Here is a 25,714-nt window from a genome sequence, read left to right as displayed (position 1 = left end):
CAAATACAATATCACATTTTTAAAGTATTCTACAGACTTCACTATTTTTGTTGGGCTAACTTATGGAAGTAAAATAATTCAACAAGCTTTTTTTGTTTCAAATACATTTGTCATAATTTTACTTCCATACTAACTAAACAGTAATTCTAAAAACCTGTATTTTTGTATTTAATAACGGACGGGATCTTTAAGTGCAAATCAAAGGTAAGGCAAGTGACCCCATGTAGCCTCCCACCGCTGAATGACTGCAGTTTCTCAAAAACATGCACACTGGTTAGAAATATCACAAAACAACATCTTATTTGAACTAACAGAAAACAGTTTTAACAAATAATTTTGTTCTTCTTGGCCCGCAGGTGAAACGATGCTATGAAATTTGCTATATCCTGTTGTGAGATGAATTTGTTAATGTCTATACATCAGGGACAACAGAGGCATCATTCAAAGGCATTACAGTGTGAAAATGTGAAATTAAGAGTTACATGCTTAGTCATACAATGTAGCATTTTTATAATCTTAAAGAAAAAATATGTCTCTGTTCCCCATCCCACATTTACATTACATTTTAAAATACAGATTTCACAACACACTGATTTTCTTTACAGTAAAATCTCTCTCTCTCTTTATATATATATATATATATTCTCTTGTTTAATGGAATCAATTTCTTGCACTACAAAAGGCATACAAATCTGATCTCTGTAAATAATGAGGTATTTGTCTCAATGAAGTGGTGTGAATCCTTGATAAGCGTACAGAAGCCGATCATTTTACATTTATGACACTGTTGACTTTGTTTATAAAATATTAAGTGGTGATTTCGATGCACTATACTCACAGATGATTCAGAAGACAAAAAAACAAGGTTGAAGTTGAAGTGTTCTTCCTATACTGGCATAACTTCTTCCTGCCGTGGTCTTTTTTTTTCTTTTTTTTCACTCGTCAGCACTCTTTTCTGAGCCTGTACCAATGACTGTCTTGTAGCAAAGTTCTCCTCCGTGATCGGGAGAGATCGGCGAGAAGTCAAAGGCCTTGTTCCCAGAGCCCATGCGCTTGCGGTTTCTAGCCCCAGGTTGATACAGCTGCATTGCTGGACGGTCCTGTGCCGTGAAATGAGTAAGACAAAAGAGACAAAAGCAATACACTCATATTTCATACCACAAACGCAGACAACACGGCTTTTTTCATGGCAGGTTATTTAAGAAAGTGCTGTTCATGCATACAGTATAATCAATTTCTTTCCCCGTCTAAATCCCATTTCAGCAAGACAAACAACCAGCTATTGACAGCCCCTCAAAATCCATTTAGTCCATAACAAAAACATTATACTGAATTGTATCTGTTATGCCTTTGTTTGCGTTATACAGTTTCTGTTTACGGTGGTGGTGACGGGGGTGACACATAATGCTCAGGCCTAATAACCAGACTACCGTTGCTATCATCACTTCCGGAAATAAGTGTATGGTAAGTCACTTTAGATAAAAGCATCTGCTAAATGGCTACTTACTAAAGGTATAAACAGAATCCAGCATGTAAGCATTTCAGTGTGCTTACAATTGCAAGATCTTAAGTATTCTTCTATATACATTTAGGATTTGTTCCAAAACCAAGCGAAATGCAATTTACTGTCTACATAGGGAGCTGCCTTTTAAGACAACTGTCATAGAACCATATACTTTACAAAATTGTAACACTTTACATATCAGCAACTCAATGCAAAAGGCTAAGGAGACTCGACTTTCAATTCATTTCAATAGAGTTTGGCGATAACATGTTGCTAACTAACAGTGTCAAACTCTAATAAGTATAAAACCACACAAATATTGAGTGGAACAGGAACTTTTTAACCAGATTTAACAATTTTATTGACATTTTTAACTATTTATATATCTATAATATAAATATATATAAATTTCTCTCACCTCACCTCACCTTATTTACCCCAAAATAGATCAGATTCTTAAATATTTTGTATTCACTTTATGTATAATTTATAATAGTTCAAATTCCTTAAACTTTTAGTTTATTTCCTTGTTTAAATGAGATGTTGAATCTATTTTACCGATCTTTTAAAACTATATTCCTAATTGAAATTTCTCTCATCTTGGGCGCCTTCTTGAATGGATTTTCCCCCCACGAAACAGAGCAGAAATATTTTCAAAGATTTTTAAATAATTCACGTTTCAAATTTTTTGTTTATTTCCAGGTTTAAATGAGATGTTGAATCTAATATGTTTTCAACTATATTAATAATATATAATCGTCATTTAACGTCTGGATTTTCTTGTCGCAATGCATTATGGGATAGCCTTTTGCAAAAAGAGATAAATAAATGTGATGCTCATATTGAATTTGGCCAAAATAAGGACTATTAAAACTTTTTATCCACTTCTACATTGAGGGCATGCATACAATGCCTTAAAATGCTGCCTACATTGGCAACTCGCTCGGTTTTGGAACAGGGCCGTCGTTTTCAGTTATATAAGCTCCTTCTATTGGGAAGCGCTCCTCATCTGTTCCATTACAGCATAACCAACATTCTGCTGTCATCAAGTACGCCTGGCACTGTAAGGTGCAAGGCCTCGCAGTAAACAGCATGTGAAGCATCCCCTCCCGTGGGTAGAAAGGCTCAAAAACTAGCTGTACCTTTGCTGGCAGAGCCCCTCCTATCTGGTCTGGCCCCTCAGACTGGGAAGTCCTTTTCTCCTGATGCGCTAACACAGACTGAGAGACACGTTGTCTTCCGTCAATAATATTGCCAACAGCCAAATTACAGCTAACTACCTCAACACATCAGTGAAGGCTGCATTGAAACCCCCCGGAGGGAGGCAGATTCGTATTGTATTTCCCACAGACATAATGATGTATAAATCAAGTACAGGTGTGTAAATATTGAATGCATTAGTGGATTCATCTGCTACACAGACCGGACAATAACTGTACATAATACCAGAACCAGAGTTGCAAATGGCCTGTGGTTGAGATATTGCTACTCTTTTAGTTTTTATTTACCTTATTGCGAATCCGTTCTTTCCTGCTGCCCATGTCCTCTCTGTCCTCTTTGCCCAGTTTGTCTCCGGTCTCTGGGCAGTAGGAATAGGCATGATGTTGTTCTTTCTTGGCCCTGTCCTGGCAGTAGCCTTTGCCCCATTTGGTCTCCTCCTTGCGCCGCATGAACTTGTCAAACTCGTAGTGATGCCTCTGACGCTTACGTTCCTCGTCTCTGCCGCGATGCTCTTTGTCCCTCTGCCGACGGCCGTGACCTTCCCGCTGCTCCTTGTCACTCTCGATTTGACTCCTACTACGGAAAGCCCACTTAGTGAAATCAACCACCTCGATATGACTTTAGAAATAAACATATATACAGTGGGGTCCAAAAGTAACTTTCTTTTCAGTAATTTTTTCAGTAACTTTTCAAAGTATACATTTTCATTACTTCATTACATTAAGTTGTAATGAAAAATCTGCTAAATCTGATGATCTTGTTCTCCAGTATGATTTGAGAATTATCTAAAGAGCATCTTGGGCCTTAATGGAAGAAAGAACATCTAACAAAAAATTCACATGTTTAATTGATTAGTGACATAGTGCAGATATTTCTTCTTTATTTGAGGAGAGCACTTTTTTTTAGTTTCAAAATGTTTCAAAATCCTTAAAGTCGCGATGAAACAAAAGTAGCGGAAAATATTTGAATCTGTATTGTGACGTACATCAGAGTGAAACCATTTTAATAAAAAAAGAAACAAATGTCATCAGTTGATCTCAATGCCAACTTGCAGTCAATTGCAGCCGTTTGTTTTACCGGAAGATTTGACATTTTAATAATAAGATGCATTTTGAAAATATATAGACATTTTTAACTTTTTGTTTAGGTCCAAGTTTGAATTACAGTAGATGTTTTAACCTCACTGTATCTTTTGAAGGTAAGCAAGGTGAAAGGCAACTTTTAGGTAGCTCTTACTTATCCTTCGAATCCTTTGACTTAGTGTGTCCTGCCGGCTTTTCCCATCTGTTCTTTTCCATCTCTCCACTGTCTCCTTTATCTTTCAGTCTGTCTGAGTCCATGTCATCGTCTCGGTCACACTTCTTCAAAAGCTAAACGATTCAAGATCTTACGTAATAACTGCTTTACAGTTCTGTACTGATAACCACAAGTTAGAAGTAATCAGCTTCAGGATGTGATACGGTTTAAAGTCATACCTTGATCTTAATCTCTTTTTCAGAGAGTTTCTTCTGCTTTTCGGCCTCCTTCCGCTTTCGTCTCTCTTCCTCTCTGCGTTTCCTCTTCTCTTCCTCTCTTTGCCGCTTCTTTTCCAGCTCTCTCCTTCGCCTCTCCTCTCTTTTTTCCTCTCTTATTCTCTAGAGTCGAAAAGAATCATGTATACAGTACAAAACCGCAGTGAAAAACATGCCGTCTGATGGTGCTCACTGAGCCCTTACCTGTTTCTCTAATTTCTTGTTTTTGATGTATTCCAACAAGGGTGTCGTCCTTTTGGCTACAAAAAAGTCACACAGAGGGAACATATAGCTTAATTTATAATCATAGATCATGGAAGAGAAGCATTATGTAGCCATGGATTCCCTCCAAAATGTCTGAATAGCGTTTTTCTGTTAATGAGCAATATAACATATGTGGTTATCCTTAAAATATCCAGCAGATTATCTTTTTAAATCACACAAAAGTTTTAAAATTCACATTTGAACATATGTTCTGTTCTAGATAAGGTGATTTTCACCACAGACTTTTTTGAAAACCGCTATTTTGAAACATAGCAATATCATGATCGGACAGCTCTATACTAGAATAACATTTCTCAACATCAAAAAGTGTTCTCATCAAAATGAACCAAGACCAGCTTTGTAATACTTGTCCTGGACATACATTTTATCTACACAAATGATAACAGCAGCACTAAACGATTTCCAAAACCATACCTATAAGCTCTCGGGTTTTAGCTTCAATCTCTCCCAGTAGTGTTTCTGGGTTGGCCATGGATTTCTCTTCATCACAAGAGTAGTTTTCCAGAAATCGCCTGTATTCTGGGTCTGAAAAAAGATTGAAGTGTTTAACAAATTTATTAACTTTTCGCCATGTATCAGTAGTCGCTTTAAATGTATATCATTTTTTTAATTCAAAATTCAAAATTATAAATACCTTCTTCAATAGTTCCTGCTTTAGCATCTTTCTTCTTTAACTTTTTCTTGGAAACCTTCTGAAATGGGGCAAATTCTACAACAGCTGGATACTCTTGGCCTAAATAAAAATATAATTAATATATTATAGACCTGTTATGAATTATATTTAACTTAAGTTATTTATTAAACTAAATATAAACCATTTATATTACCACTGTTGTGCTTTTTGTAAAAAGTAAATCTATTATAGTATAAGTGGGATGAACTAGATTGAGAGAGGATAAATATTAAAAAGAGTCAAATTAATCACCTTTATTGTCAATGAATACGTAGCCATCAAAACGATCTCTGAAAATAATGATATCCTCTGGGTTTTTGAAGTTGATGTACGCTCTTGAGAAGAGATGCGGATATAAGCTGCGGAGAATAAATATATAAAAACATGCATATGTATAAGAGTGACAGTGGTCATAATCACAGAATATTCATACACAAACCGAATATACCTCTGATCAGCTGGGAAGAACTCAAAATAGTCAAAAGATGGAAGAGGACTCAGATGCTCCTCGAGCTGGTCTTTTGATAGACTGGGTGGCAGTCGACGTATGACAACCTATATAAAAGAAGCATGTATAAAGAAAACTGTACTAAAAATATTAGAAATAAAATTGTAATGACAAAAATGAACGTGTTTAAAACATTTCAAAAGAGAAAAAAAGAGAGACATTTATCCTAACTGGGACATTTCTCATGTATTTACAATTCTTCACAAATTGTTTGTCTAATTTTATATACAGTATGTAGTAGCTTGTTTCTCAGCTTGAGGTTCCTGGTAATCAGAGGCCCCAGGGCTCTGGTCCCATTGAACAGTCCAACATCCCAGTGCATAAATCAATAATCACTATTATGGTGCTTTTCGGTCCTTTTTAAGGAATTAAGAATTCCAGTGCCCATTAATTGCTATTGGATGTTAAAAGAACGAATAGTAAATTGTTGAAATTCTCCATATGTGTTTCCACATAAGAGAGTGCGATAGCTGAGTGCGAGTAAATAATGAATAAATTACAGAATCATCCTTTTACACACACATAGGAGATAATATATAATAAAAGAGATAATATATTAATGTCTCTATGTGCACCACTGATTTGTTTTGTTGTTGTTTTTTCTCCCCAAAATTATGTATGCGTGCGTAGCCTATAATAGTAGCCTACATATTCAACCCTTGGATTTTTAAATGTATTCAAAGGGGTAACTGTTTAAGTGTACGAATGCATTTTTGTTTGAAGTGATTTATGCCAATAGTATATTCGTTTCGACTGGCTCTCCTGTGTCTTCGCTGTCTATGGTGCTGAATCCCGTTCCCTCCATCATCATCATCATCACTCTCTCCCAACCTACCAAACAACTGCGCCATTTACCTTGGTGAAGATCTCCTTTTTCTCCTCCTTGTGCTTCGGGTTCACCGCGACGTTGTCCTGCTCCCTCTGACAGTCCCTGAACTGGATCTCGACGCTGCCTCTCTCCCTGCTTCCTGTCCTCTGCTCCTTTTCAGACCTCATATCTCCATTTCGCCCTCTTCGCTGTCCGAAATCCGACAACTCCCGCGGGAATTCACCACCAAATACCGCGAGGCTTGCACGTTGGTGTTTATTCTCTTGTCATTAGAATTAATAGGTTTGTTTGTATACAATAAATTGATAAAACAGAACTGTGGAGTCGTGCTATGTTATTTTTTATGAATTAAAGCTAAATTGAATATGGTTATAAGGGCAGTAGCATACATTTTGTTAATCTTTTCATTTTAAAAGACACCGACGAGATAGGCCTACTTATTAATATACTATATTGATGTATTATATTATGTTTTATACTCAAGTTTTTCAATGTAGCCTAGGCTACTCTGTTCTGAGTATAAAAAATCTCTTCATTTTAGCGGGTTGGAGGGGCATAAAAACAACGACCATGATGATGACACTCATTGTTTACTGCCGGCTGCCGCGCTGTCGTCCTCGGAGTCGGTGTCAGTGCAGCTCGGCTGAATGCACGGTCGAGCCGGGCCGAACGGGCTGCCGGTGCTGACTGTGCTCCATCCGTCCGGGCTGCTGGGCTGACTCACGGAGCGCCCGTAACAGTCAGGACTAGGCACTGCAAGAAACACGTTACCACAGTCTGTCTGTCAGCAAACCATATTTCTGTTTGCAGTAGCTGCTACATGTCTATCCATTTATTTATCTGTCTATCCATCCGTCTGCAAAAGCACAATCCATCCATTATCCATCAATAGCCTATAGGTCTAGGCTACAAAAATATCTATTCATCCATCTGCCAAAGTACTACTATCCACCCATTTATTTATCCAAATATGTCTAACCATCTGCCCATGTACAAACGTATCTATTCACAGATTTATTTATCTGCAAAATTTCCCTTTGTCTACAATTATATATCCATTATAGCCTACTATCCACCATTTATTTATTTAAACAAATGTGACCATCCTTCTTTCCATCTATCTTATCCACATTTATATCTGCAAATGTATCAATCCACCCATCTAAATGCAAAAGCATGCCAACTATGTCCATCATCCATTTATTCATCTGCAAATGTATCTATCCATCTGTCGGCAAAGCATGATGCATTCATTAAGTATCCATCCACATATGATATCCTATGCAATGTTGTGCAAAGTATTCATTGCATCTACAATACTATCCGTCCTTCTATCTCTCTGCAAAACCATCTATCCATTTATTTATATCTAAACAAATGTGTCTATCCATGATCTATCTGCAAAAGTATCAATACCCATGCAAAAGTGTCCATTCTATCCACCTATTTGCAAAAGCATCCATCAGCAAATGTCAATTTTCTATAAAAGCATCTATCCATTCAATTAACAGCAAACATATTCATCTGCAAAAGTATCTATTACCAATCGTTATATCTACAAAATTATCGAACCCACTTTATATGAAGTGTCTTTAACTACTATGTAACATTTAAATTTACCATTTGACAGTGCACTTAAGGTGAAGTCATATTAGCTAAATTCTGCATACAAAAAAAATACCCTACCCCTTAATCTGAACCATACCACGAAACCTGTCCTTAACTTTAATCATATCCCACCTCAGTGGCTGCAAGAGTGTTCTGATATACAACCTTCCATATATTTCCTCTCATGTATCACTATCCATATTTTTTTAGTATGGATTAACTAATTTCTTACCACTCAGAAAAGTTTGCTTCCCACTGGCCGTCTCAAGGCAGAGCTGAGGCGAAGGCTTCTCTGGCGTAGAAATGGAGCTTTTTAAACTGGGCACAAACGTAGAACAGGTGTCCAGATCTCGACTCAAGCGCACGTGAGAGTAGGGGAGTATGTTGGATTTGGATGGTGTGCAGCCCATGACTAATTCTGCTGCTCACAAGCCAGCTTCCATCTGAGGAGCATCCAGAGTGGCACAGCCTGCACATTTCAATGACAGCAGTCAAAGACACTTCTGATCTACTTCAGAGGCCGGTTTGAAAAGACCCCATGACGTTCCTGGATGCACAATTAGGGAGGCGGTGCCTGATGTCCGCTTGAGAAGGGCTTTGAGTACAGTAAAATAAATGAAAGACTGCTTACAGCCATGGAGTGTGAAGTCCAGCTCCCCCTCTCTGAATGTACTTTGGGCGTAATATGTGGAGCTAGAAAGTACATTCAGAGAGTGTGAGAGGTGTTCTGAGTAAATGATTTGTAACACTTTATGATATGGTTTGATTTGTTAACATTAGTTAATGTATTAGGCTAATAACTGACATGAACTAATGAACAATTAATTTGTTACTGTATTTATTAATCTTAGTTAATAAAAATACAGCTGTTCATTGTTTGTTCATGTTACTTCACAGTGCATTAACTATGTTAACAAATACATTACAACTTTTGATTTTAATAATGTAGGCTATAGCCTAAATGTTGAAATTAACATTAACAATGCTGTAGAAGTGCAGTTTATTAGTAGTAAATGTTAACTAATGTATAGTAGTTAACTAGAGTTTAATAAATTAAATATACTGTAAAGTGTTACCGATGTTATACACCGATTCAGACGTCACGTGAGTTCAGTGTTGGACAGATCAGTTGTTTTAACCATTCATTAAAGTGAATCGGTTCAAATGAGTCATTAGTTCGCGAATCGGACGTGTAGCCTACGGCAAGCGTTGTGTGATTATCTCGGTATTTTTTGTAGCACAATTCACACCCCGAGGTAATTCAGGAGAAAAAAAATCTCCGAATGCTCCACGTGAAACAGCGCTCGTGTTGTTTGAAGACGGCGAGAGCGCGCACGCGCGGCCGGGGCTGTCTATTTCTCTCTGTTCGTTCTTATGCGCCCTGTCAAGCGCAGCAGTCTTTCTATTCTACATCACTCACCGATCAAATAAGACTTTATTTGGCCGCCAAAAAAAATTCAATGCAGGAAAACCCCTGATGGTTGTTTAAGAAATGAAAAGCTACACACTCCATCAATTAGGGTTAGAACAACTGTTGCCAAACATATAACATGCTCGAAACCTAGCATCTTCCAAAATAACAATCACTGAAATAATGATCCAGTCATAGACTCTTAAGCATTTGCATATTTAAATCCAAACAGCGACTTTTTGTTTTGGCTGGGCAGTGTATACCGTATTTCTATTTAGTATCATATTGTTATATTTGATCTGGTTGGACAATTTAACTCAGTTTTTTTTTATAGTGTATAAAGTGTTACAAAAACTAATGTCCTTTAATGTAGAAAAAACATCATCATCATTAAAGAAATCTGTACGGAGAACATGCACAGATTCCCTCGCCTTCTGAACAGACACAGGGTTGAGATAACTGATAAAAACAACATTTCAAAGTCATTTCCTTTGGTTGACTAATTTCAGGGTTTTAAACTAAACGCAGCAGATGCTAACATGTGATTGGCAGTGCAAAAAACATTTTTTGCAGCCTCGTCCACAAAACAGGCGTTTTAATAGAGGACCAATGAGAAAACACAAATCGTTGTAAAAATATGGATGCAGGGTTTATTGATTGAATCATTAGAACCCATTTGCATTCACTTCTTTACATTTATTCATAGTAAAAAAAAAATCCACAGGGGTCCAACACGGAGGACACGGAAGGGATGGCGGAGGGAGGAAGGGCGTGTCGTGTCCTCTTCAGAGTCACATTCTTATCATCTCATGCTCAAAGTTCCTCTTTGACCCATTTACAAGTCTAAATCATGTGCTGGTATCAGACATGGACGTCTCCAGCATCATGTTCTCATGCATGTCGCATTCTAAGAGGAAGCGCTGGAAAGCATCGGTTTGTTTGTCGGCGTTAAAAGATGGCGTTTCCAGGCACACGTTCACCTCTTCTACGGGTTGTGCTCTGCTCTCATTGCCGTCGGTAGAAGTGTTGAGCATCTTCATCAGCGCAGGCGTCCCAAGGGTCTTTCTCACCTTGTCTTTAATGTCAGTTCCTGCAAAACAAGATAAGCTTACGAGCTGCAAGGACACTTTGAATCTGCAAGCTTACAAAGCACGTGGATGGTCGTCTTACCAATGTAAGCATCCGAATCACTGATATACATCTCAATGCAGTGGCCCAGCATGGTTACGGAAAATGTGTCGTCCCTTTTAAGACCAAGTGCCTAAAGAAGGAGTTTATAACTCATAATTGATTGAGAAAACTGACAGACAATACAGAATTATGATTGTTATATATTCTCACAGTGTGAAAGTAGTCAATGGCACTCTCGAAATCTCCCATGAGGCTGTGAACGTAACCGATGGCTGAGTAAGTAGAGGCATTCTGTGGGATGAGGACCAGCGCTTGCCTGTGGTATTCGAGAGCCTGGTCGTATTTCCTACACAAACAACATGAAAGCAATCACTGACCTGATTTTTTGTCTACTGCGTCAGATAAACAACTAGACAAGCTCACTACAGAGGCAGTGAAAATTATTCTCAACCACTGGAATCAAGAAGCAATTTAAACATTGCACTTTATTATTGAATGTTCTTCAAATATTTAGTATGGGAGGCTGGGACTAATTTGCAATTCTGTACAATAAATCTCTAGCAACTTAACAATAGATGATTGTTAAAGAAAACCAGTTGTGCATTTCCTGAATGAAAATACCTGATGAAGAACGTTGTTAAAGTTGGATGTGTGCTTAGGTTTCAGGTTTTATTTCTGAAATGCTCAGTTCTGCTCAATATTTGTCTCATTTTCGGATTTGGCGATAAATGATTAAATACTTGGGAGAAAAAAAACAAAACCAATTCAGTATTCAAATATTGCAATGGTGTCGTTACACTAGATTTGGAATTCTGAACATTCTATCAATAAAATTGGGAAGTTTTCAAAATTAAATCGTTCAATCTTAAGTTTTTTATCTTAATAAAAAAATAAAATAAATATCACTAAAAATGATCTACAAAACAAACTTTGAATGCAGTTCTGTTTTGAGCTGAATTCATTGCGGAAGTTTGTAGTTAGGGTTTCAGGACAAATCGCTATATCGATACAGTCCAAACAAACAAAGAAACATAAAAGAAATAATTAAACAGCCATTTAGAAATAAAGAATCATGAGTGGAATGATCTTCAAGTGTGAATTGCGAGCCCTTTGATATTCAGTGCGTGGACATGCATAATTCATCAAGCACTAGAGTGACAGAACAAAACAAGCACTCTGTTGTGTATCTTGTTTTTTCCACTTTAATAGAGGAGGGAAGCAATGTGACCATGCCTCCCAATTCATGCTCTTCATTTAAATACCACTCGAGACAATTTTAGAAACAGGCACTTTTAAGTCACAATTATACACTACGGCCCAGATCCCGCCTATTTTAACTGGGATATAATGAGGTACTTAAGCTGCAATAATTGGCAATATGAATTGTATTTATATACAATACCGTCACTATTTTTTTTAATATTTTTGAAATAAGTATTTTATGCTCACCAAGGCTATATTTGTTTGATCAAGTAAAAAAAATAATGTAAAACAATAAAAAATGACTAGTGCTGTCAAACGATTAAAATATTTAATCGCGATTAATCGCATTAATGTCATAGTTAACTCGCAATTAATCGCATATTTTTATCTATTCTAAATGTCCCTTGATTTCTTTTTGTCCCATTTTTTTTTTTTCTCATTTGAATGCTCTTATCAACATGGAAAAGTGGATCGGCTTGCTTTGTGCAAATGTTCTTTTATAAACATATACTGTATATGCATATACTGTAGTGTTCAATTTCACACTAACATTCTCACTTGGAGCAAATAATCGCATCAGCTGTGTTCTTGGCCGTCAAGTGGTATTTCAGACTGGACGTGCTGTGATGATAGCTCAGTTCACAACGACAAAACACACAGATCACTTTGGTATTGTCAATGGAACCATTTGGCAACTTTTTAAAAGTAAACTTTCCATTCAGAATCTTATTGGCATCCATTTCGGCGTCTCGCGCTCGCCATCCACTCAAAACGTAACGTTAGCTACTACTCTTTGGCCGGCTCGCAAGCCCAAACAAGTGTGTGCGGCGTACCTGTTGTTTTGTTTACGGTCTAGCTAGATCCGGTGTGATGTTGTAGTTTTTCTAATGCTACTAGTTGTTGCAACAGCATGTGAAAATGGGTTTGCGTTAACGCCGTTAATAACGCGTTTAACTGACAGCACTAAAAAAATTATTTTAATGTATTTTAAAATTTAATTTATTTCTGTGATAGCAAAGCTTCACTGTCACATGATCCTTCAGAAATCATTCTAATATGGGTTATTTCACCCCAAAATTAAAATTCTGTCATAATTTACTCAGCCTCAAGCTGTCCCAAACCTGTATAAATCTCTTTGTTCTGCTAAACACAAAGGAAGATATTTTGAAGAATGTTGTTAACCAAACAGATCTCGGGCCCCTCGGGAGCATTCTTCAAAATATATTTTTTTGTGTTCAGCAGAACAAAGAAATTAATACAGGTTTGGGACAGCTTGAGGCTGAGTAAATTATGACAGAATTTTAATTTTGGGGTGAACTATCCCTTTAAAAAACATTTCTTATTATTATCAATATTAAATATTTTTGTGTAAACCATGATACTTTTTTCAGGATTCTTTGATGAATACAAAGATTATTAAAAAAAACAGCATTTATTTGAAATAGAAATCTTTTGTAAAATTATAAAATGTCTTTACTGTCACTTCAACAGAATGTGTCCTTGCTGAATAAAAAAAAAAAACATTCTTACAGACCCTTAAACATTTGAATGGTAGTTTAGTTTTTTAAAAACAACTAAAACTAAAATGTACTGTAAAATCAGAATTCTTTCAACTTACTTCAATTTTCGACACACATGACCCAAATTGTTTAAGAGCGGCTCCCATTTGTCGACTGTGACCTGGAGAGAAAGAAAAGACAGAACAATTTACAAGGGTATTTTTTCTTACCATGTACCATCAAACAATTTATAAGTGAATACAAGAATCTTTGTATATTGGAAATTTGGTATTTTCATTGTTTCATGAGTTGACCGATACACCCAGGAACATAAAAGTATGTCATACTGAACAAGCTGCACGTCACTCCATCTATTCTGATAAAGGTCTATTCAGATTAAAAAAACAACTAGATCATAGAAGTTACCTCATTTCCAATGGCTTTGATCTTGTCCATAGCATCTAGAAACAACTTTTCGGCTGTTTTATAACTGCAACAATGCAAAGCGCTCATCAGTAAAACCACTAACCACCGATGTACATAAGTGTGAATTTTTTTTGATCACTTACTCTCCATTTTGGAAGGCAACCACAGCTACCTCATGTATGACAAAGGGGTCTTCAGGGGCGATGCTGAGGGCCTGGCTAAAGAAACGTTCTGCCAGCTTGGGGTTGTTAGTGAGTCCGTACTCCAGACCAATGTAAAGCATGGGCAGGTGACATCTGCTCAAACAGGAAGCCAGAAAGTTTTTTTTCTAGCCTAATGGCTTTACCAATTTCAAAACACACAAGTCATATAAGAGAGGCAAATATTCTTGTCCTAATTTAATTGTCACAAGCACTGTAGGTCTACAAACCCTTTCATAAGCTGGGCAGCGGTGAAGTAAGCAGCCATGGCCTGATCGTGCTCGCTCTCCACAGCAAACGAGTGACCGTATGCTATCCATGCCGGTCCGTATGTGCGCTCAAGCGTGGTGGCTTTACTGTGGAAGGGAATTTTGCTGTTAACCACAAGTTTCGTCGACAGATTTACTGTCATCATTATGAAACCTTTCCCAGATTTACCACAAAAACATGTTTGCTGAAAATGACCTGGGGCTTGATTTCTGCAGTATCAGCACTAAAACGTTTCTCCATTTATGTAATAGGGCAAAAGTTTACAATGCTTAAATTCTAATTCACTCTTTTGGCATTTTTTCAAAGATCAAAGATGACTTCATGAGTAAGCAACGTATATTAGAAATCATTAAATGATAATTTCAGTAAGATTTTTTCAAATGTTTTTGTGCTTATGCTCATCAATGCTGCATTTTTTAAATCAGAAATACAGTATAAAAAGTAACACTTTGAAATAGTATTGCCATTTAAAATAACTTTTCTATATTTTTAAATGTAATTTATTCCTGTGATGCCAAAGCTGAATTTTCAGCATCATTATTCCAGTCTTCAGTGTCACATGATCCTTCAGAAATCATTCTAATATGCGGATTTGGTGCTTAAGAAAATTGTGTTGTGGAAAAATGTAAAAGTTTTGACTGTCACTTTTGATAAATTTAATGCATCCTTGCTGAACAAAACTCTTAATTTCTTTAAAAGAAAGAAAAAAAAATCTTACTTAACCTTAACTTTGAACTGTAGTGAAAGTCCACAAAGCAACTAAATCCAGTCATACCTGAGATACCGCCTTGCATGTTCGTTTTTATGCCCAACCATGAGGTAGTAACATCCAACAGCAAACCATGAAACCTTGGAGAGGTTCATAGAGAAAGAACTGATAAGAAAACAAATCACTTTGAAACTTAACTGAAACTCATCTTCTGAAAGACAATTTCCTTGTTACTCACTGGATTGCTGGGATACAAATCCACCAGTTTATGAGACAGGTAAAACAACTCTAAAGAGACAATGTATGGTAATTGTTATGATTCCACATTCAAATTCAACACTTAAATTAAACCTGAAATCAATATTAATCTCATACCATTTGCTTTGCTTAGCTCAACGAGGGTTCCTATGTGCACTGGTAAACAGTTGGCATGAAATGGGTCTTTTACCATAACCCTTGAATAAAAAAAACAAACGTTAGACCAATTCAACCTTCAACCCTAAATGTCAAACCGAACATTAGATGGCGTGTTTGCAGACTTACATTGATGTAAGAGAGTAGCACATTTTAAAGTCACAGTTGTAATAATGTCGCTCTGCGAGGGAGACGACAACATCCAAGTTGTCCTGGAGACCGTTGACTATATCTGGGACGACCATCTCGCTAGGTTTGTTATACTGAAAGAGAAGAGTTGCTGATTAGCTCTTCGGTGAGCACTTCAACCCCACTGACTGAATAAACAGGTACTTCAAATTCTCAGAGTAATTTGTGCATGTTCTTTTTTAAACTAAAGAATAACAAAACAAAATCAGGAAAAATAATTAACAGCATCTGATCCGTGTGATGCTGTAAATGTTGGCTATTTCATATGTAAATCATAGCAAACCATCTTTGTTACACAAATATTTGAACTTGAAGAATTTATGAGAGTGAAAGGGGGCCCTCTCACCTTCTTTAATTTATTTTCAAAAAGGAAACGCAGCAATTCCACTTCCTCTTCTGTACACTGTTGACTTAAGGGCAGAGAATCCAAGAAATCTTTTTCTACAACAAGATAACATTTTATTAATTTGAAAGCATTTATTCATTTTATCCACGGTGACTTTCAAGTGATGAAAATGAGGACATTATGACTATAGGTCAGAAAACAAAACACTAAATAAAAATGTAAAGGCATCATATCTTTCTTTTGATTTTATACAATCATCTTGTTTGGACCACTTCCAATGTTAGTTAAGCTTTAAGTGACTTTACTTAAAAACAGGGACTCAAGAATTTCAAACATTGCATGTATATATGAACAGTTTCTCTCACCCTCTTGGGCGGTCAACATGTGATGGGACGTCAAAAGGTCAAAGGCTTCAAAGCAGTAGACGTCCAGTTTCAAGGCCTCTTTGTAGCTAGACGTGGCTAGGGGTCTGTTGTCCATGGCATCATAGATCTTCCCCCGCAGGAGACAGATGGAACTATTGATCTGAGAGAAAAGGCCACAGGGAGTAAAAGATCCAGTCAACCTCTTGTGCCATTCAAATACCAAGTTTGTTTCTAAACTCAGCATAAAACATAATAAACACACACAAAAAAATAAGGAGTTAGGCTCACTGAGGCAGGAGACATTTCCCATTCCTTTATGGTTTCCCTTGAGCCATTATCCTCCTTTACATTCTTGTCTAATAATCTTTTACTGGCTGCTTCCTCCATGTCCAGTATGTCTAGAGCTTGTTGATATTCTTTGGCGGCATACTGCAGAAAATAATAACAACAACAATAAAGTACAAATCATTGATTATTTCCTTATTTAAGTTTTAGGAAAAATGTGGTCTGTTAGCCATAAAATTCCACAAATGCCTGTTCATTTATCACATATTTCGGCAAATCTGATCATGCTTTCAGCTACCAATAAATATAGAACTATTTGCTATATTAACATTTACCATGTAAAATCCATTCCACAAATTGTCCATCAAAAATAACAACAACATTTTTTTTATATATTGCATCATGTATAATATAAATAAAATTTGTGGCATTAATGTAAATACTCACGTGACATCTTGCAGCTAGATACTGACAGGCTCCATACAACTGAAAAAAAAGAAAAAAAAGTCTGTCATAAATGACAAGAATTGAATATTTCTTCATTAATTCCCTTGAACATTAAGCTGATTTGTTTGCTCCATTCTATTGCATTAATCCACTTCAAACATTTCAGTGATATACATTTGTGTAAATTATTTTACTGGGTTATGTATTTGAAAGACTACAACTTGGAGAACTAAGAATATCTGATACTATTGAAATGACCCCCAAAAAAACAATAGCTCTTACCTTGTCAAGTTTGCGAGATCTGAGCGCATGAGAGGCTCTGTGATACTGTGCTGTCAAATAAAGGCACTGCGCTAACCAATAAATATCTTGAGGATCCTCTATAAGAGATTAAAGAGTCTGCGATTAATCCAATAGACATTTAAGAGTCAAGCTAAATTAATTAAAACAAAATAAGCATTTTATCTAAGAATTATCAACATTAACAACTGCTATTTGATAGTATATACATACTGTGTTCAGGAGGATGAAGACACTTACCATGTGATAAGGATGATACTTTGTCAGCCCAGAACAAAGCACTTTGATACTGTTGCTATAAAATAGATCATGCAAAAACAACAAACAACTACATTTAATTCATATTTTGAGATTTTCACTATTGAGGTAACGTTAAAATTGGACTTTTATTCAGCAATCAACATAATATAACGTTAACTTAGATTAACTCGTTTTGTCACATTAGTGCAGTTTGACGTGCACAAGCCCTCATAGATGTTATATTGCGTATCTATTCCTGAGAATAAAATAGCCCAAAACAACATGATGTCATATTTTTGTTATTTAAATGTCATTTAAGAAGCTTTCAAACCTGGTAGCATTGAAGTCATCTGGGTAACGTTAGCTAAATACACCAATCATTGCCTAATTCAGTGTACTAACCATACTTCTTTCTTTTTCTATCATATTCCGATAACGTAATGTCATATGATCAGCGTCATACAATCAGAAATGAATAAAATCTAATTTGCTGAGTAAATAAAAGCTAGTGTTCATGCTAAATATACTGCCTCTACTTACCTGATCAATGTAGTGTCTCACTCTTTTACGAAGCCTGTCAAGATTCATTGTGATTGTACTGTTTGTCAAATACAAAAAACTGTCATTCTTGTCAAATGCAATAGATTGAAAATGAGTTTGTAAGACTGATCCTCTGTATGTAGATTGAAGCCCGCGGTTAGCATAAAACGTGTGTTACATTGATACCACTCCGTGGAGAAACACAGATTTTGTGAAGTTCCGTCATTTTTAAATATTTGTATATGGACTGGAAGTAACAACGCAACAAAAAAATACAGATTTCAGTGAAAATACTTTTTTTTTTTTTTTACAGACTGAGAATATAACATACACATAAACACAAATAATAAAAATACAGCAATACATAAATACACAAGCTCTTAAAACGTCAAACGTAAAGCTTCTTTGGGTTTTAAAGACATTGCCGCTCTCTTGTGGTACACAGGGAAATCGCATTGCACAAGTCCATTTCCGCCATTAAAGGACCAAAATAAAAATTCTGTCATCATTTAATCACCCTCATGCTGTCCCAGATCCACAAGGCTTTCTTTCTTCTGTGCAACAGAAATATTTCGATTTTCAGGCAGAATGGCAGCCTTAAATCTAGTGTTCCTCAGAAGAAAGTCATCAGCTACATAATCATACTGTTTTAAATAGCCTAAATTAAGTGAAATAATCAGTTATTTTGAACTATATTTCAGTTTTAACTGTTCAATCCACTAAATCCGCTAAAACAAAAGATCTGCCTGTGATGTGAAACTCTGAGATTAATTAAAGGATTAAAAAAAGCTACAAAAAGTTATATTATTAGCAAAGCTTTGTATATTCCTACACACATTAAGTTCATTATGGATGGAAGTTCAACAGAATGGATGAAAGAAGCATGAGCAATGCACAAAAACAGGGAAGATGTCGTACGGGTGACCAAGAGGCCAGATACAGTACTGAACGCGTTGCAGAGCATTTTGTCTGACATCAATATTTTCAACACTGCAGATTTGGCACTCTCTTTGGTGAGAAGGAAACCACTCCTGAAAAAGATGAACATTACAGCATGCCTGGTTTTAGCTAGAAGCCATGTGACAAACCTGAAAGCTATTAGAAGAAAATTGTGGTCTGAAGACACTAACATTAACCTCAATGTCCTGAATGTTTGGTACAACCCAAATGCAGTTATCCCTACCATCATGCTCGGGGGTTGCTTTGCAGCAGGATGAATTGCAAAACAATTTGAAGCATTGTGATTTATGAAGTGAGATATTAATATTCTGGAATGATTATTTTGATTCATAAGTGTGTTGAAGTTGTGATACTGAAGGGAGAATGTTTCAAAGTGAAAGCTAGAAAAGCCTCTTGTTGTCAAAGGCTATTATATGAGTCCTGTTAAAGAATAACAGGGTTGTTGTAGATTGAGAAGAAAGTAAAGGGCAATAATTTATTTCTTAACATAAATCTGGTAAACAAAAAAAGGTGTAACACTGAACCGCATGGTTACAAGTTCCGCAACAGGGCAGATGACACGTTTGACTTAAAATCACACAAGAACATGGTATGGAGGCATCTTTTTTAGACCACGCTTTTCTTTCATATGTCTCGTATTTCATATAATAAAACATTACTGATAATACATTTCTCTCTGTACATACTGCTGCAGTATACAGTATTTTACAACTGTAACAATAGTGCTGGTGTTGCGAGCCGCATGCTGTGCTGCCCATGAACGTCTGGCTTAAAATGCTGACATGATCAGCATCAAGTCCTGCATGAGATACACACCCAGACAGATGGGTACATAATCTAAAACAAAACTGGAGAGACTATTCCATAATTCAGACTGTAAGGAGTGGGTAGGCAATGAGGACTCTGCCCTATAGAGTGACACTGATTGCTATGGAGATGAGGTACTAGGTTCAAAGATATCCACCCAAAATCTCCAAGGGTTTCGGGCTAGAAATGAGTAGCCAGTGCAAATATAGCTGGCCATGTGCATTTGATGGCTCTATCAGAAATCTTGAGTCTCGTGCTCTTGTCCTTCCCGTGGGGTGTGTGGAAGTCTGAGACGTATTTTCCATCCTGTTTTCCTTTTGCAAAGCTTGTCGGGTTCAAGTGTTTCTCTTAGTTCTCTCTTATTATGCTTACAAGTCTTTAAAAAAACTACAAAGTCAATGAGGCGACCAAGGTGCGAGTTCTCGCCCGATGGTAGCATTACTATACAGTTTTGCGTTTTGATCCTGTCACGATTGGCCGAGCATATTCCACAAAGTCATCAATGAGAACAGGCCATGCTCCTGAAACAAAACAGGAGGTCACGTGATTAAAATCCATCATAATCTATGAATAAAGGCAGCCAATTTACAGTATAACTTCAAAAATACAAAAACCAACCACTAAAAATTCACTATTAGCTCACAAAACACAACAAAAATGGATGATGTGTCTCACCTTCTTCATCATAGTTTGACATGTCATCTGCAATCATGTTGCCGAAATCCAGAAGCAAGTTCCACGTGTCTTTGGGAATTGATCGTTTATGATGCTCCTGCGCAAAATAAGGGCAGAGACTAGAGAAGCATCTAAATTAATTGCTAAAGGAAATTATTCCACTATGTGGTTAATGTGTTGCGTAGCAGCCAGAAAGCCCATTTTAATTTGTATTGAGTGCTAAAGAGGGTCAAAAGTCCAATGCTGCTATGACTTACCAATAAAAATCTGTTCCAGAGGTCTAGGAACTTAAAACGTCCAGCCAGAACCAGGTTCCAATATGCTACTGCCATCTCTAAATCTGTAATGGAAAAAGACAGTTAAAACAATAACATAGACGACTGTTTATTCAGAGTTAAGAGACACAAAAATGCAGAAAGAAAAAATATTACGGTGCCATTACCTAAACCTTTTTGTCCAGGATTCTTGGCAAAGTTGAAGGTGAACTGATAAAAATCTTTAAACTTTCCGATGTCTTTCAGATCCTGTTCTAATCGGGGCAGAAGAGCTCGAAGTTTCTCTGGACTGTCACAGCTGAAGAAGAAATTCAACGTTTAGGCTCATCATTAGTCAGTCTAATCACTGGCTCATATCCATGTCAATCATACACAAAGGTGTATATTAGCGATTTAAACCTGACTTCCATTCTGACAATTTCAACTACAGCTTCACTCAGCAAATCCAAACATGCAAAATCATTTGAGAGACATCAAACTTTTCAATTGGGACCATTCTTCTGTGGTTATTAGAGCCGAGGACCGTCACAGAAACTATTTCAGTGATTCTGTCATGTGGTGGGACATTTTATGTGTAACATTCCAAAACCTTTCATTATTACAGAATGATAATCCCAGCCGCCACACAACCCAAATATTGTCAAAATAATGACTAAACAAATTAATGATTTCATAGCCCACCCCAGTTCTGTCATTCCATCAATGAACTCCTTTTTGCTGAATTCACACTGTGTTGCTGCACGGAATTTCCATGCCACAACCAGAACACTGATGCTCGCTGGATCCAAATTGAGGTCATCACAGAACTGTTGAATTCCATCAATCCCAATCTTATTCTCATCCTGGGGATCTGAGGGAGAATAAAAAAACATCTAGGTCACTTAAAAAAGTGTTAGTTCAGCAAAACAAACATTTTTGCGAGGAATTCAACATTTAAAGGTGCACAGAGAAAGTTTTTCTATAGGTTTTGCTGGCTCTTCTTCATCCCAGTGGTTTTGGGCTTTATAATAACACATGGACACATGAAGTTTGTTTATGAAGTTCCAGAAATTTTTTTCTTCGCTCTGCGGTGTGCGACCTCGACCTGCAGGTCTTATTTCATTGCTCTAACAGGAACGGCTTGTTAAGACATTTTGTTTTTACACTCAAACATACATTTTATTCTAAGTTTTATTCTATTACGTTTTTGTTTGGTTAAAGTTGCATTGACAGAACTTTTCTTCCATATTGTGACGTACATCCGAGAGAAAAGGATTATCGAAAAAACAAAAGAAATGTGGAGGGGACTTGGTTCTGAATGTAAGTCGACTGTAAGAGCCGGGGTTTATGATAGACTCATTTTATTAAGAGACTTTTTTTTCTCTTCAAAAAGTTATGACATTTTAAAGAGAAAAAAAACATAAGCATGGATGAATTTTTCACAATAAGATCATTAAGATGCACTTAGAAAATACATAGGGTGTATTTTCATTTCATGCTGACTTTAAGCACTGGATAAGACCTATATAAAGTAAAGTTGTTTTATATTATTAGTAACTCAGTGGAACTGCATGACACAGCTGGTCGCGTGATTTCAAAATGACAGCCCCCATGAGGGTGTAACCCACTCTGTGTAGAAAACTAAAATAGCTTTACATTTAAATCATAGTAAAAAGTAATAGAAAAAAATTAAAAAGTATCTATTTCCTTATGGGTAAGCCTTTTTTAACGAGTAAAAAAAAATCACCTTTAAGCATGCAATGGTACTCTCAGGCACAGAACAGAAAGCATAATAAATATCAGAATTAGAAAAACTCACCTTTATATCGATTGTAAAGCTGCTCCAGCTTTTTTCGGTCCACCGAGCTTTTCATGGATTCCTTGTGGTACAAATCTGGGTTCTGAAAGTAGTTGTCGGTGGCCACCTCTAGTTTCCAGTCATTTTGAGTGAGGCAGTATACGGCGGTCTTCTCCCCGGCTTGAGTGAAGGACATGAACTGCCGTACCTTGTCCTTTTGGGAGGATTTTAGCTTATGCTGTGTGGACACAAAAGATATGCCCTCAGACATGAACTCAGACAGACGGAGGAATACACTCAGCAGTGTGTACAAACAGAAAGAGACACAAACAAACATACAGAGAGAAAAAATTGCAAACATTCAGGCACAAAACTAAAGCTGACAACCGTAAACAAAGCGTTGAGCAAACGTCCAGACCAATGTGTCAATACAAAAGGACATTCTACCGGTTATAGCAAGTTCGTTTGAAGCACCAAGCATGTGAGGACCTGTGACAGGCCACTTGCTCTTGGCATGTAATATGAGATGGCAAGCTCAGGGCGGCCAGTGCAAAACAACCAGGTTACCCCACAGTTATTTCCATCGATGCACAGTAAGCTGTTTTTACTCTAGTTCTTTAAATAAGTTCAAAAGAACCATTTTGACGAGGCCATCACAAGCCATGGAACTAGAACACATTGTGCAAAAAGTTTGATAGCCCACTCAAGACGTGTTTAGAGGGAATTACAATCTGGTAGCTAACCAGGCTACTATTGAGGGCTGGGTTAAAAAGGCAGGGCTAAAAGACTGACGTTTGAAATTTCATGGACTGGGTATGGATGACACTTAACCCCCCTGTTCTGCTGACATTGACTGCCTAGTTGTTTGGGGTCCCAGAGGCCCCTATTGTATATGTGTAAAATAATAGTAGACATATCAATATCAGTGCGGGTTTTTAACTTGGGGTTTCAATGACACCATAACAGATATCGGCTTTGTTTTGAATGTTAAACAATGAAAACGTGTCATCAGAGTGAAATCTTGTTTAGAATCAGATCGCATGCATTTTGGGAAAGTCTTGACGTTTAACCTGTTCAATGTTAGGTTCGATTTTGATGTATTAAAAAGGGACTTGGGGTCTCTAAAACCCTCAACAGCACATCAGGGTTAACAGCATGCATGTCTGGCTAAAGCACAGAATAATATTCATTCTCGTATGTTTTATGCATTACATAGGATATGATTCTAGAACCAAAGCGGAAAGGTACATGCTGAACTCCCTAAATATCAACAACTGACCTTCCTGCACATACAAAACATACACACAATTATGAGCATTCTCGGTGCGACACGCGAAGACAACGACTGGTACAAGACGTGGAATATCTACGTTTACCGGATCTTCTCCGTCGAACACAGAAGCATAAAACGAAAGCAATATTTTTAAATTCTATGTCACCTACCATTTTATCACCCGCTGTTTGACCAAATTGATACCCAATGCTCCCATGTACGACTGCGCATGCGTGTAGGCATCAAGGGAATGCGCTAGAACTCCAGCGAGTCTGCGCGGTAAAACAGTTAAGTATTGGGAGTTGTAGTTTGTTTAAACCTGCGTTCAGTAGTTCCTTCTGTCTATGAATATACATTTTCAACCAGTGTTGGAAAAAAGTAGCGACGCTGTTAATCTACATTTAACTAGCCTACATTGTCTATAGTATGTAAGTAGTTCAGCTTTTTCCATTCTCTCGTACGAAATGTGAATGGATCAATTCAAGCGGTTCAAATGATTCACTCGTTGCGCTTGGAAAGCCCGATTCATTTTAGAGAATCGGTTTGGTCAGACGGCTCACATTTCTGATATGAATCTGCTTCTCTGCACTGCTCTGTAATGTGCAGCATGACAAATTAGTGGTAGCCTGGCGAAACAGTTCTTGACAGTTCATAGATTTTTTTTTTTTGTTTTTTAAATAAGTAAAAGGCCTTTTAGTATAATTCTAAAAATCTTTAATGATTTTTATGAAATAAACATAAGAACAACTTTTATATTTTTAGTAGCCTAATATTGCAAGATGAATATTCACTTCATGTTAATTCAACATGTTAATTCAACATGCATGTTAAAAAGTATTTGTCAAATACGATACAACAGGCTTTTGAGGAATTTTCTCAATCATCATTGTAACTGCATTATAGGCCTATGTTTCCCCCATACAGAGCTTTGGTAATGAAATTAAGCATTTAAATAATTGTCTTAAATAACATTATGGCGAGTTAGTGATAAGTGAGATTTATATGCATTTTATGTAAGTTGTCTGATATGCCGATCTCGTTGATTTACTATCTTCAATACCTTTTTGCCATAATTAGTATACAACAACAGAACCAGTTTTCCTCCTTGATGTATCATATGGGCCATAAAAAAATACAAAACATAAAACACATTTGCTAACTTAGATTTTGTCTAAATATTGAATGTTCTATTTAAAAAAATAATAGTTTTATTATTATTCGGACCATTATTTCATATGTCTGGCTTTACAGAGTTAAACAAACAAAGCCTGGGGGGATTAATTAATGTAAAATCTAATAAAAATCATAGGGAAAATTCTGAACATTATGATACTACTACTGTCATCTCACAGTAGCACAATCTGCAGACTCTGCCAGCATAATCTAACACTGGTTATGACCTACTTTCGAGCATGTTCAGCTGACCAGTGCAGTATGGCTAAACCTTTGAGTGGATAACATAACAGCGTTGGTTGTTTAGTCTGTACAGAGCAAAACAGACTGATTTGAACATGTATTATAATAAATAATAATAATCATTTGTTACATTTATATAGCATATTTATTGTTACATTTATATATCTCAGCATTCAAAGTGGTTTATTGAAGGGGGAATCTCCTCAACCCCCATTTGCAGCATCCACCTGGAAGTGTTTAAAGTACTATTCGTTATATTTATTCAGGTCTGTTCATATTTCATGTATGTTGAGCATCATGTTACCTGCTGCTCAAAGTGTTTCAGTAACTCTTAATAAACAGACACAGCATGTGTTGCAAGACCTTCTCTGATTTACATGTGCAGTTATTTGTGAACACAAACAGTGTTTAAAGTCA

General features: G+C 36.7%; 3 protein-coding genes across 11 annotated transcripts; all 3 read right to left on the bottom strand.

Annotated features, from left to right (window-relative positions):
• Positions 1 to 912: 912 nt before the first annotated feature.
• upf3a (UPF3A regulator of nonsense mediated mRNA decay) lies at positions 913 to 7,284 on the bottom strand. Of its 4 annotated transcripts, none has more exons than XM_079880991.1 (11): positions 6,558 to 7,284; positions 5,643 to 5,749; positions 5,447 to 5,553; positions 5,156 to 5,254; positions 4,936 to 5,046; positions 4,441 to 4,496; positions 4,201 to 4,359; positions 3,962 to 4,095; positions 3,013 to 3,301; positions 2,647 to 2,724; positions 913 to 1,100 (listed from the first exon to the last, which is right to left on the bottom strand). In XM_079880991.1, the coding sequence occupies exons 1-11, from the start codon at positions 6,696 to 6,698 to the stop codon at positions 936 to 938; spliced, it is 1,446 nt and encodes a 481-aa protein (XP_079737117.1). In that variant the 5' UTR covers positions 6,699 to 7,284; the 3' UTR covers positions 913 to 935. The 4 variants fall into 4 exon arrangements, with proteins under 4 accessions (XP_079737117.1, XP_079737118.1, XP_079737119.1 ...); XM_079880992.1 differs by having other exon boundaries at positions 3,013 to 3,298; XM_079880993.1 differs by lacking the exon at positions 2,647 to 2,724.
• A 2,606-nt stretch (positions 7,285 to 9,890) lies between these two features.
• On the bottom strand, positions 9,891 to 18,298 carry cdc16 (cell division cycle 16 homolog). The gene is made up of 18 exons (XM_079880990.1): positions 18,115 to 18,298; positions 17,575 to 17,629; positions 17,317 to 17,414; positions 17,035 to 17,073; positions 16,591 to 16,731; positions 16,303 to 16,462; positions 15,938 to 16,032; positions 15,532 to 15,665; positions 15,364 to 15,443; positions 15,227 to 15,276; positions 15,055 to 15,128; positions 14,240 to 14,365; positions 13,953 to 14,105; positions 13,810 to 13,873; positions 13,503 to 13,564; positions 10,892 to 11,027; positions 10,721 to 10,811; positions 9,891 to 10,640 (listed from the first exon to the last, which is right to left on the bottom strand). The coding sequence occupies exons 1-18, from the start codon at positions 18,160 to 18,162 to the stop codon at positions 10,399 to 10,401; spliced, it is 1,848 nt and encodes a 615-aa protein (XP_079737116.1). The 5' UTR covers positions 18,163 to 18,298; the 3' UTR covers positions 9,891 to 10,398.
• Positions 18,299 to 18,328: 30 nt separating this feature from the next.
• On the bottom strand, positions 18,329 to 24,133 carry dcun1d2a (DCN1, defective in cullin neddylation 1, domain containing 2a). Of its 6 annotated transcripts, none has more exons than XM_079880998.1 (7): positions 24,052 to 24,133; positions 22,630 to 22,846; positions 21,513 to 21,681; positions 20,999 to 21,129; positions 20,814 to 20,896; positions 20,557 to 20,653; positions 18,329 to 20,402 (listed from the first exon to the last, which is right to left on the bottom strand). In XM_079880998.1, exons 1-7 carry the CDS (start codon positions 24,052 to 24,054, stop codon positions 20,323 to 20,325), a joined length of 780 nt encoding a protein of 259 aa, XP_079737124.1. In that variant the 5' UTR covers positions 24,055 to 24,133; the 3' UTR covers positions 18,329 to 20,322. The 6 variants fall into 6 exon arrangements, with proteins under 6 accessions (XP_079737124.1, XP_079737123.1, XP_079737122.1 ...); XM_079880997.1 differs by lacking the exon at positions 24,052 to 24,133 and adding an exon at positions 23,915 to 24,008 and having other exon boundaries at positions 18,389 to 20,402; XM_079880996.1 differs by lacking the exon at positions 24,052 to 24,133 and adding an exon at positions 23,888 to 24,005 and having other exon boundaries at positions 18,389 to 20,402.
• Positions 24,134 to 25,714: the final 1,581 nt, after the last annotated feature.

This window comes from Squalius cephalus (assembly GCF_949319135.1).
Source record: "Squalius cephalus genome assembly, chromosome: 9".
NCBI classification, from domain to species: Eukaryota; Metazoa; Chordata; class Actinopteri; order Cypriniformes; family Leuciscidae; genus Squalius; species Squalius cephalus.
Note: the sequence above shows the minus strand (reverse complement) of the source record. Positions and strands in the feature narration are given on the sequence as shown.